The sequence below is a fragment of the Artemia franciscana genome, chromosome 7, assembly GCF_032884065.1.
Source record: "Artemia franciscana chromosome 7, ASM3288406v1, whole genome shotgun sequence".
NCBI classification, from domain to species: domain Eukaryota; kingdom Metazoa; phylum Arthropoda; class Branchiopoda; order Anostraca; family Artemiidae; genus Artemia; species Artemia franciscana.
The window spans coordinates 28,844,193-28,857,672 of NC_088869.1; the positions used below are offsets into that span (position 1 = coordinate 28,844,193).

Genomic DNA, 13,480 nt, shown 5'->3' on the forward strand with positions numbered 1-13,480 from the left:
CCAGTTTTAGTACTCTTTTTAATATTTAAAGTGATCGGAGGGCGGATACCCCCCCCCCGAGCTGGTATTTTGACAAAATGAATCTAATAGAAATTTGAGATGGTCGTTTGTTGTCGTAGAAACTTAAAAAAAGGCTCATTCGATTGGAAACTGAAAGGGTCTTTATTAATAGTCAAAATTGATTGGAGGGCAACAAGCGACCCCTCTCCCCAACGCCCATCAATTCCCAAAACACATCTAATCAAAATTTTAAGATATTTTGATCAGCCCAGTTAAAAGAGTCTGGAAATTATGTCTTTGACGATGACACATTCCCTCCCCCCCCTCAGAGTCCTCAGCGCAAGGGTTATAAGTTACGCCTCGAGGGCATATAAGGTTTCTATGGAAATAATGTCGTATAAACTCCGGAGGGGGCTCATTTGATTTGAAATCAGATGTTCTAGTTCCCATTTTAAAAGTCAAACATGATGAAGAGCAGCTAGCCCCCTCCCTGACATCCACTTTTCCTTAAATACATTCAATTGAAATATTGTTAGATAGTCATTTTGTTACCAATATTCCAAAAATCATATAACAATGTCTTTAGGGTGGATACAATCCCCAATGGGCAAGAGTTGTAAGTTATGCCCAGGGCATACAAGGTTTTTATGGAACGGGTAGTTGTATAAACTTTGGATCGGATGGAGCTCATTTTATTGGAAGTCGGATTAGTGCCCTTTTTAAGAGTTAAAAGTGAGAGGAGGGACCTCAGTCCCCCAAAACCTATCATTCCCCAAAACCTGTTCGATCGAAATTTAATGAGACCTATTTTGTTCAGCATTGTTGGAAGGTCCAGTTTTTGGGGATATCAACCTCCCCATAGTCCTCAGGACAAGGGCTGTAGGCACTTCGTTCATTGTTTAGACATAGTATATGTTATCGAAAAGGGCATGTATGTTTGAAATTTACTTTCCAAGAAGACAAAGAGTATTCAGAGAAGCATTTCAGATAATGTTTAGGGGAGTGTTGAACAAAATCAAAACTATGGATTGTCAAAAGGGTACAACACAGGAATAACTGAGTATATTAATTTGGAAAATTCAGGAAATGATAAGAGATATGATCAAAAAGGCAGTATGACACTACTCTATTCACAGCATAAAGGAGAAATTTGACAAAATAGAGTATCTCCAGAATTGATTTGGGTATTAAGTTGAAGCTTTCAGAGAATACTTCCAGGGGAGGATCGTCTTACCAGAAAGCAATAAGTGCACAGTACTGCTAATACTACTGTTACTGCTACATATACTAGTGCTACTTCTATTGCAACTACTTGTAGGGCTAAGAGCATTGAGATGAAAATTTCAAGAAGTATATGAACATGCAGACTATCAAAAGGAAATACCAGCAATGTCATAGAAATGGCTAATTGTATTAAATTGAAACTTCCAGGACTTGATGAGAGGGTTGTTCAACTGACCAAAAGGCAAATGGTTAATGTTGCTGCTGCAAGTAGTATTACCGATATTCAATACTATTACTAGTAATATCAATGCTACTTATGTCACTACTATTACAACTATGCCCAAGGGCATGAAGATGAAACTTTCAAGAAATTTTGGTTGAGGAAGATGAACTGAATCAGAACACGCACTCTCTAAGCAGGTTGTCAAAAGGGTGTAACAGCAATATCTTAGAAACAACTTGGTGTGTTAAGTTGAAGCTAACAGGGCTTGTTTGAGGGATGTTTGACTAATCAAAAGAAAATATTTCCATCCTAATGCTACAGCTCATAATGATTCTACTGCTAGTGTTACTATTATAACTACTTCTATTACTACTACTGCCACTAAAATTTAGGCAACTACAATTACTTCTACAGCTACTACTAATATTACTGCTATTAAAAGTATGAACATTATGGCAAGAAATTTGGGATATATAGAAACTGAATCGAAACAGACTATGCCCATACAGGCTGTCAAGCAGACACATCAAAAATGCTTCAGGAATGGTTGATGGTATGAATTAAGCTGAAACGTTCAGCGTTAAGAAACCAAAGGTGCTATGCACATACCGATATTAATGCTGCTACAACAATTGCTACTGTACAAGCTAAGGGTATTGAGGCGAAGCTTCAAAGGAATATTTAGCTGGATGTTGAACTAAATCAAAACGAACTATGAGCGTGCTGACTTTCAAAAGTGGGACAAAACAATACCTAAAGAACAACAAATATTATTAATTTAGACTTTATAGGGTAAGTTTTGGTTTTTTTTTTTAACTAGCCAGAAGGCACTATATGTATACTTTTAATACTACCGGTACAGATAATGTAATTAGTGATGCTAAGGTATTGATATGAAACTTTTAGGGAACGTTTAGGAGTTTCAACTAAGGAAAAAACTGTATGCATGCAGGTTTTCAAAAGAGCATAGGCAGCACCACTCTATAAAAGCTAGATATATTATTGAAACTTTTATTCTGCTCTTGTAATTTAAATAAATAAAGATATTTTAGCGCATCCACGTTGTCAAAGAGCACAGATAGAATCTTTTGGGAATGATATAAAGTTTAATTTTTCAGATCAACTTCAGAAGCTATAAAATTAAATTAAAAAATACTGTTTGTGTCAGTATACAAAATTGTTGAAAAAGTTTCTCCAACATGCAGATAGCAAACCATAATATGGATTCTTACAAAAAAAGAACTGAACAGATATAAATATTTTTTTTCCATGAAAAAGAATCTGTCAATAAAAGACGAACACAAATTAATTTAAAAAAGTTTTTCTACAAAATAAGTATTTCAAAGAAAAGTAAAGAACTCCATTAAGCCAAAAATGAGTAAAAATAAAGTAAAATAATCTTCCAAGCGTAGAACTACCACAATCAATAAATAAATGAAACTGAACAGAAATTACAATAAATAGCCGGGTCGAATTAAAAAAGAACAAAAATTAACATGAGTAGGGCTGATAACCCCCATGCCTCGTTTTGAGTTTGATTCGGCTATTTATTGTAAATAGCCTCGGCTTTGTATGCAATAATTCTATTGCCAGAGAAATCAAAATTAAATAAAAGAAATCCAGGAAACAAAGTCCTGTAAAATAATAAAATGTTTACGTATTATTTAGAACACGCTCGAGATGTTTGCTTTGTTGGATATGAGTAAACTAGTTTTTCTCTCGTTTTCGGTTTATAATTGTAATTTCCGTTCATTTTCAGTTTCATTTATTTATTGATAGTGACTTATGGTAGGTATTTTTGCACATTCTTGGCATAATAGAGCTCTTTACTTTTCTTTGAAAAACTTGTTTTGTGGTAAAAGTTTTTAAAAATAATTCTTATTAAACGGCCCATGTATTTCAGGAATAATCTCTGTTTGTTTTGAATGTTTCTTCTTACGTTCAGCTGAAAAAAACTTGTTTATTTTTCCATTTAATACTTTGTAAGACAGAATTTTCTTAGCTAAATTATTTCCGGACTTTTCGCTCTTATTTAATTCAGAATAATCCTGACCAGTGGAACCGTACACACAAAGAGCAAATCTTATCAATAACAATAATTATGATGAAAATAGTCTGATTGTTAGAGGGGTGTCGATTTATAACGGAGTTAATTTCTTAATTAGTAAACTAGTTCGTTGGATTGACTAGTGCATCTATATATATACTTGTATTGTTCTAAAAACCAGGTCTTAGCAGTCAAATAAGATTAGCAGTATCGTAGTGTGGCATAATTTCGCCCTATAATTAACCTATTAATTAGTCTACTGTTTAAGTTAATTCATAATTGCATATATGAGAACCTTTTATAATGTATTGTTGCATACGTGATCACTTGCGATCGTGCTGTTTTAATTTGTATGCAATAATTCTATTGCCAGAGAAATCAAAATTAAATAAAAGAAATCCAGGAAACAAAGTCCTGTAAAATAATAAAATGTTTACGTATTATTTAGAACACACTCGAGATGTTTGCTTTGTTGGATATGAGTAAACTAGTTTTTCTCTCGTTTTCGGTTATAATTTGCTTACTTTTTATAAACTACGATGCAGGTATATTTTAACTAAGTATTTAATATACAGAGGTGGCTACTTTAGGTGTTTAATGAATGCGTTTTAAGCGACCTGCTTTCCGTAATTCTTTGTTGTAGCTTCCATAATTTTGCTACCTAAGTATTTTATTTTCATTATATTTTGGTATATTTCGTTATGATTAACCTAACTCTACTTCTTGAGCGTGTTCTGGATAACGCGTAACTACCAATGATTAAAGTCCTTCTAAAATATTACTAAAAACTAAAAAGGTATTTATCTGTTACAGCGCCTATGTTCAGTTCTTCATCCATTGACACACTGTAGAACCGGTTTCTTCGTTAGTTTCTTTCAGCTTAGCTGGAGACAAGACAAAAAGAAGTGACATAATAGAGGGGAAATATATAATTCGGGCTGTATATTTGCACATTAGGAGGGGGGTTATCGTATTCGGACAGCGTGAGGTTAGAAAACAATTGTTACTTCATAACATGCAGAATAATTGTACCTAACACATTTTGCAAGCAGACCCGCTATACTTCACCTCCATCCCCCCAATGCGCAAATATATAGCCCAAATTTTGTTTCTAAAGTATTATATTTTCATCATATTCACCGCAATATTTCATTAGTATTAATCAGAGGAACAGGTTCTACTTAGATGAAGAACTTAACATAGGCAGTATAAGAGATGAGTACCACTAAACACTGACTACTTAAAAATTCACATCTCAAAAATCAGCGGGAATCGTAAAGGGAAGCTAAGTTTTACTCTTATTTTTTCATTTTCTGATTTGCTTTTCTCTTTTTTTTTTGTTTTCAACTCTTTTAATGTAGCATGATAAAAAAAAAAATATAGTAAGCACATAAGCAAGATTTTATTTGAGGGAGGGGTGGGGACAATTTGAAAAAATCGTAACAACAACATATTTAGATATATAATATAAGAAACTAAAAAGAAAACCTTTGTGATCCTTAGAAAGACATGGGCACTAAGACCTTTCCCTTCATGCCTGAAATACTGATATCTATAAAGTCTGTTATCGAAATTAAATAGTATTTGATAGACTTTTGAAACTTTTCCTCGTATCAATTTTCTCATGGAATGATTTTGCCGTAGAGATATTTCCATACGTTACTAAATCATTGCAGCACCCCTTGTGAATAATTGAGTTTTTTGTTGCTTTTTATTTGTGTTGTAGCAAAAAGAAATAAAAAAGAAGCTTGAATAGAAATCGGGGTCATGACATTTGGAGATATCTAGATATCACGATATCACGTATGGAGATATCTCCATACGTTACTAAATCATTGCAGCACCCCTTGTGAATAATTGAGTTTTTTGCTGCTTTTTATTTGTGTTGTAGCAAAAATAGATAAAAAAGAAGTTTGAATAGAAATCAGGGTCATGACATTTGGAGATATCTAGATATCCCGATATCACGTACGGATATATCTCCATACGTTACTAAATCATTGCAGCACCCCTTGTGAATAATTGAGTTTTTTGCTGTTTTTTATTTGTGTTGTAGCAAAAAGAAATAAAAAAGAAGTTTGAATAGATATCGGGGTCATGACATTTGGAAATATCTAGATATCACGATATCACGTATGGATATGTCTCCATACGTTACTAAGTCATTGCAGCACCCCTTGTGAATAATTGAGTTTTTTGTTGCTTTTTATTTGTTATGTAACAAAAAGAAATAAAAAAAGAAATTTGAATAGAAATTGGGGTCATGACATTAGGAGGTATCTAAATATCTAGATATCACGATATCACGTATGGGGATATCTCCATACGTTACTAAATCATTGCAGCACCCCTTGTGAATAATTGAGTTTTTGTTGCTTTTTATTTGTGTTGTAGCAAAAATAGATAAAAAAGAAGTTTGAATTGAAATCAGGGTCATGACATTTGGAGATATATAGATATCCCGATATCACGTACGGATATATCTCCATACGTTACTAAATCATTGCAGCACCCCTTGTGAATAATTGAGTTTTTTGCTGTTTTTTATTTGTGTTGTAGCAAAAAGAAATAAAAAAGAAGTTTGAATAGATATCGGGGTCATGACATTTGGAAATATCTAGATATCACGATATCACGTATGGATATATCTCCATACGTTACTAAGTCATTGCAGCACCCCTTGTGAATAATTGAGTTTTTTGTTGCTTTTTATTTGTTATGTAACAAAAAGAAATAAAAAAAGAAATTTGAATAGAAATTGGGGTCATGACATTAGGAGGTATCTAAATATCTAGATATCACGATATCACGAATGGGGATATCTCCATACGTTACTAAATCATTGCAGCACCCCTTGTGAATAATTGAGTTTTTGTTGCTTTTTATTTGTGTTGTAGCAAAAATAGATAAAAAAGAAGTTTGAATAGAAATCAGGGTCATGACATTTGGAGATATCTAGATATCCCGATATCACGTACGGATATATCTCCATACGTTACTAAATCATTGCAGCACCCCTTGTGAATAATTGAGTTTTTTGCTGTTTTTTATTTGTGTTGTAGCAAAAAGAAATAAAAAAGAAGTTTGAATAGATATCGGGGTCATGACATTTGGAAATATCTAGATATCACGATATCACGTATGGATATATCTCCATACGTTACTAAGTCATTGCAGCACCCCTTGTGAATAATTGAGTTTTTTGTTGCTTTTTATTTGTTATGTAACAAAAAGAAATAAAAAAGGAAATTTGAATAGAAATTGGGGTCATGACATTAGGAGGTATCTAAATATCTAGATATCACAATATCACGTATGGGGATATCTCCATACGTTACTAAATCATTGCAGCACCCCTTGTGAATAATTGAGTTTTTGTTGCTTTTTATTTGTGTTGTAGCAAAAAGAAATAAAAAAAGAAGTTTGAATCGAAATCGGGGTCATGACATTTTAAAGCTAAAATGAATACTGCATAAGTAATACACTGTTATAAAACTGAAGTTACAATCTACTGGCAGTTTTGACACGATCTCAAGTCCATTTTTCAAACATAAGTAGTCTTAAGCGGCGGGGTTTTATTGTAGGCTACTGATAAGGTATCATTAGGAATTTGAAGTAGACAGGCATACGCTAAACGTATAATCCAATTTAATTTCAGAGATAGGCATGGTTACGCACAAGCTTCTTTGATTGCTTTTATTGAATGGAGCTTATATTGATTGTTTTCTATTAGTTAAGACAGTGACTCGCAATCAAGGGCATCAATTAGCAAAAATATAGGGATGGGGAGGCAATTATATTTTTCAGAATCTGAGAGGGGGGTAATCTGATCATCGTTCTCGAGATACTTCTATATTTTTCATGAACCTTCTACCGAGCACAAGGGTTATGGTGATCCTCAGTTAAGAGCAGGATTCGTCAAATTCCACCACTTCCTCCTACGTTTGAAAAAGCCTTTATTGCTTCTTTATTGGTATTCGCCAATAAAAAAGAAAGAAAGGCATGTGAAACGTAGGAAGGGGGGGCCAAAACTAGACGAATGCTGCTCGTAACTGATGATCTTTATACCCCTTGTGCTCGGTAGAAATATAGAAGTATTTATGAAGCATCTGGAGTAAGATGATCAAATATTTAGGGGGATTTTTCGTATATTGTGCAGCATTTTCTTGAGTATAATTCATTTATTTTAAGGGTTCTGCAACCCTTGCGAAGTTTATGACAATGCTCTGCAAGATAAATTTTAGGCAGGATTTACCAGGTCTTAGGGTGTAAGCCAACATCTAAATGGGCCCGAAAACACTTAGAACTTTCTTTTTTTCTTTTTCTTGAAGCTTATACACGTCAATTTCAAACCTATTTGCATGGGCGCGGTGTCGGTTGAAGATATAATTCATTTCCTAGAACTGTGGAAAAAAAATAAGCAATAATACGTTCCGAAATATTTGTCATACACTTTTAGTATTTAAGGGTCAACTGCTTCTCTATCACCGCGTGACGAAATTTGCCCTGCATGCCCTGCAGCCCCATGGGAATGGCATAACCTTCTAAGAAAAATTTTATCAAAATAATTTCATTTCAATCTTTATTCCAAACTTTCGATCTGCGACATACAGTTCGGCAAAAACTTGAGCCGAGCAAAATTCAACTGAGAAAATCTCAATCTAGCCGTCGCAAACCTTAAATAACAAAACCTCAGCCATCATAAAAAGTAAGACACCAAAATCCTCAATCCACAGGAAAATCGCACAAGTAAAAACAATTTAGCAGTCAAATACTAGACCCTAAGTTTAAATCCAGGGAAAATATAAAGGTTTCATCCCGAACCTTTAAGTTTTTTTAATTTTATTTCTCTCGGATATTTATGAGTCGTATGAAGCGTTAATCTAATCATCAGAACTGAACTCGTTTTGACTCTCCTGAGGGATATTCCATTTCGTGTTTGAAATTCCATTTGGGTTGGAATTTTATTTTCTTCGTTTTACATTTCCTGGGGAGAACTTCGGCCAGACTAACTTTTACCCGGGTTGAATTTTTCCTTGTAGAATTTATTAATCTTGTGTAATTTTTAAGAATCAATTGTCTTACCTAAGAATCGAACTTTAAGAATCACTGGACTGACCTTTTATATCAAGTAGTTCAGGATAATGAGATTTTTGACGGGCAGGAATTATACATGCTTAATCCCAATGTTAGAACGTCTTGCAGCCTGCTAAGCTCCCGATATCATGAAGTTAAGGGCCAAACTCGGTGCCTTGTTAGGGTTAAGCGCCATCGTTGTTGGATGAGGGGGTTGAGTTAGTTACAATCGGGGAAAATAAAATCTGAAGAAGAGTACCTTCTTTCTCCGATACAAAAGCCTCGGTACGCAAGAAAAATCGATCCCTGAAGAATTCTAAACCAGAGTATAATACTCAATATACAGAGGGTGGCTAAAAAAGAACACCGACTTGAAAAGTCCGATCACGGATCTACTTTGGTTCAAAGATAATACAGCTCGAATTCTTGTACGATTTCGTTCAAACAAGACACAGCTTGTCTGCCTTGCCACTTATAATCTGTTGGTGATTTCCATGACTATTTCAGAATTCTATTTGGTAATGTCTAGCCATGTCTGGACTAAAATCGCCATTTCGGGGCAAAGTATCGCCAAAAAGGGCATTTTAACGTGCTACAATCTTTACTAAGTAATTTTACTTTGAAAATTTTAAAATTGTAATTAAAATTGAAAATTAAAAAGTGTATATACGATATGCGATGATAAGTACTTTTACTAAGTAAGTACTTTACTTGTAACACTGCATATCAAATTTCGTTCGAATTAGTCCATTTGTTGCTTTCTATTACCTTGTTCGACCACTTTTTTCTTTCTACCAAATAAAACAACAACAACAACAACGACAAAAAGCACAACAAAGCTTGCCTATTTAACCATGTTTTTCGGGAAAAATACGAGATTTCATTTTTTTGTTGATAGAAAGCTGAGTTTCTGTTAGAGTTCCTAGACATTGAATTCGATGATTTAACTTTAGTCCGGATCACACATTTTTCGGGGCGTTTTCCTTTTCTTCGAAAATTCATAAAATATGTTAATTTAATATATACTGATGACATGTTTGGGGCGAAACTTTTGTGTTTCTAGCAGTGTCTTCCAGGAAACTGGACTGATCTTGTGTTCCTTCCCCTCCTCATCCTTGTTATATGCTGCTATATGCGCTGTCCTTTATTCGCTGTTCATCGTTATAATCCATTCGATATATTATTTTATAATTTTTGTTTTTTAGCGTCTCAAACACTACGGATGATATATATTCTTTAAATACCGTTCATTGGTTCCATTAACATTCGTTCCAGCCATTATCATTCAATGGTTCGGCAGTATTAAAAACTAAAAAAAGGCTTTCTTAAAATATCAGAAAAAAAAAATCTGGAACTGGTTCAAATCAGTGACGGCCAGGAAAGCATGAAGGGTTTTTTAGGCCCAGATGCCTGAAATGCAGGTTTTTTATTGTTCAGCCAGTTATAGTTCCTTTTATAATTCGCTTGTTGGTTGTATCTTTGAAATTTGGTACACCAAAAAATCCCTCCCCAACATAATAAACAAAAAATTGAAAAATATGCTAAGTTTATAGGCTAATATTGGCCATGAACTCACCGTCTTTCTGTTAAGGATATTTAATATAGTTATTTCCCAAAACGATAATTATTTTCTTTTTAGAAAACAATAAATCTTATAAAAAAAATCATGCATTCTTCGTGAAGATTTCCCTTTTGAAAGTTTTCAACAAATAAGACAAGAATTGCATCAGTAGAAAAGTTTGCCATAAATATTTAAACATGAGAAGGTTTTGCAATACAGTCTAACACTTGGGTATTTAATTCACGTTGAAGTTTGTGTTCTACTTTGCTTATTCTTTTATAGACAAAAAACCGTCTTCAGATCAATAATAATAAAAACAAAGAAGAATAAGATTATATGGTATCGAAAGCCAGAACTAGGCTAGTAGGGAACGTTATAAGAGTAGATGTGCAAAAGAGAAAAAACTGAATTGCAAGGTGCTACCAAAAAAAATAAAAATAATAATAATGAGCTGTGTCAGTATTTAACTAGACAGACAGTGGCTGATAAATTATTAGTTTGCTTTTTATTTTGCCTTTCTTTTATCATTTTTGTTTGTACTCAACTGAGTTTTTTTTTTTTTACTTTTCTGGAAAAAAGTGTTGTTGTCTGCTTTTAAAAGGCACATGATTTATAACTATTAAGTTATTTTGGATGATTTATACTAATGCACACTTTAGATAAATGATCTAAAACACTGAGGTAAGTTTTGATACCAAAAGAATTTATTTATCAAATAGACTTACCAAAAGTAAGCTAATAAAAGCCAGAACACTTTCAATCCGACCCATTCCGGAATACAGCTCAGAAATTGACTATTAACTAAAACCTGATCAGGGCTGTTAATATGAAAATAGTTGCGTCAAGGACACCGGTATAACAGCCCGTAGATAGATATGAGAAACAGAAGAAAGCTTATGAATAACTGCCTTTCTTCGCAAGTCAACCTGTCAGTTTCAATCAAGGGTCAAGTTTGCGGTTGATCAAATCGACATGTCACCATTGCTATTTTGATGAGGATGGAAAGGGAAGACTGAATAATATGTCTGAAGCTATTTGGACCGCCCATAGATTGACTTAATTTTGCTGTTGCTTGTTAAAGGTTCAATCAGAATGAGAATTTGCTAAATTTCAGATTCAGATCATGTCTTGACTTGGTACCATCAAAGCCGACTTAGGACCATTCACTTGATTTCGCCGTCATGGCCGTCGGCAGGGTCCCTAGTGGCTCAAAATAGTCTCCCCCAGGACAATAAACAGTCATACGCTTATTCAACCATCTACTATCCCTTAGTACTAGGAAGAGCAGCATACTAGCATTTGTCCCGGATCATGGTTGCTGTAGTAACTGCAACCCATCGAATCCGCGGCCCATTGTAGCTAAAATTAGAAAAAAAAGGGTTTCTACGGAAAGGTTAAAGCCAGGAATTTAGGCTGTTGAGAAGGAAACATGTGAAGAAAACAATTCTTGCTTCATACAATTCATGGTACCTCCTTGTTATATACCACACACTCAAAAATTGAAGTTAGGTTAATCACAATGAAATATGATATATGAGGGGGTGGGGGTTAAGCATAGCATATATTAAACACGTAACCTAAACAAACATATTCTAACCTAACTAAAATAACAACTAAATATTTAATCAAAATATAGCTACTATGTATTTACCCACCGAGCCAAAGCTAATGGTCTGTTATAAAGGCCATGAAAACTGGGTATTTTTTCATGTTCACGACACAATTACTTGCATGCGTGCTATATAACAAGGAAATACCCGATTCATTACCACAAAATATAGTTTACAAATTTTGGCCACGATTCCAATACACTTTGCCCCCAACCCTCGCTAATTTACAAACATATAGTTAGAATTATGTATTTCCCATATGTTTTCCCGTTTCTTGATTTTGTCACCGTTGGTTCAATTTCCAGGAGAAACAAAAGTGACGCATGACAAATGCATGGGAAACATGTAATTTGTGCTTTATATTTGTATATTAGGGGGGAGGAGGTATAGTGGAATTGCAGTGAAAATATGTAGACAACAATTTTTCTGCATGTTACGAAGTAAGAATAGTTGTCTTAACATGTTTCTTTCTCAACAGCCTCAATTCTAGGTTTATACATACAGAAATAATCTAGTGACGAGTATTTTCCATGTGTCACTGCGTTGACAATGTCATTATTATACTACGATTCAGCTGAACAGTAAATTGTAACTACGAGAAGGCATTTTTGATAATTCCAAACGAAAGCTCAAGGCCGATCAAAATTGCAGCCTAATTCATGTAAAACTGTGCAACATTAAATAGCCATTCTCGAAAACACTTAAATGGAGGCTACGCTCACTGCCTTGAAGAGTAAGTAAATTCACATTTGCTGTATCTCCTTTTTTCGTTTTTTCCCCAAGGGTATCGAACGAGTGATCAAAGAACATTGGTAGAGACCTCAATCGGATTGTAATAAAAATATTTAGAACCATTTTAAGAAACAAAAGACATATAGCCGTCCGAAAGCGCCAGTTTTTGCTATTGCTGCCACAAAGCCTCAACTTTTGCCCATAGAGGGCTAAAATGCAGGAGTGATTAAATTCCGAGATAGTTAATCGATTAGTAATGGTCTAAAACTCAAAGCAAGAGGTTCTGAGGTTCTCATTTTGAAGAACGAGGTTTTTTTCATTGGTAGCAGTGATACGTCTCCTCTCTTTTCTTAGTAGTATCCCCAAGATGGTTTTAAGCACACCCATACCCACTACTCCTTTCTTGCTTTAATGGTTTAGGCTTAACGTCGACCCCTCAAAATGCTGGTGCATGTTACGTCACATGGGGATTGTTTTCTAAGAGATGCAGGTAAATGGTACCTAATACTTTCTTTAAAAAAAACCTACGAAGGTCAAGATTTCTTTACTTCAGGATTTCTGAGAATGTTCTTTAAAATATCTTCAGGGATTTAATTGACATTGCTAAGTCAGGATTTAATTGGATTTTACCTACTGGTTTCTGTAAAAAAGTCTAGGCTAAATCAGGATTTCCTTGGATGTTATTTCTATAAACCTACGTGGTTCAGGGCTTGTTAACTTCAGGATTTCTAAGATTGTTCTTTAAAAACCTTCAAAGAACCAACTAAATCAGGATTTTCTTAGATTTTACCTAATAGTTTCATTAAAAAAACGATAAATCAGTATTTTCTTGGGTGCTATGTTTAAAAACCTACGGGCCAAAAAAACTTCGGGCCCCCGACCAAACCATTATGTCCTATTTAAAACCTCCAGGGGGCCACCCCATTAAGTAAAACTGTAGTCCTTACATCATCCCAATATATTCATGGATATCAGCCATTTCGTGCTAGCAAACTCTCGACCATTTT

At 34.3% G+C, this 13,480-nt stretch overlaps 1 protein-coding gene across 1 annotated transcript in view; it reads right to left on the bottom strand.

Annotated features, from left to right (window-relative positions):
- Positions 1–11,036, bottom strand: part of LOC136029113 (uncharacterized) — a 44,056-nt gene extending 33,020 nt beyond the window's left edge. The window contains exon 1 of the mRNA XM_065707186.1: positions 10,857–11,036. Coding sequence (XP_065563258.1) covers positions 10,857–10,901 — 45 coding nt within the window. The 5' untranslated portion in view covers positions 10,902–11,036. The remainder of the gene's footprint in view (positions 1–10,856) is intronic.
- Between the last annotated feature and the right edge of the window lie 2,444 nt (positions 11,037–13,480).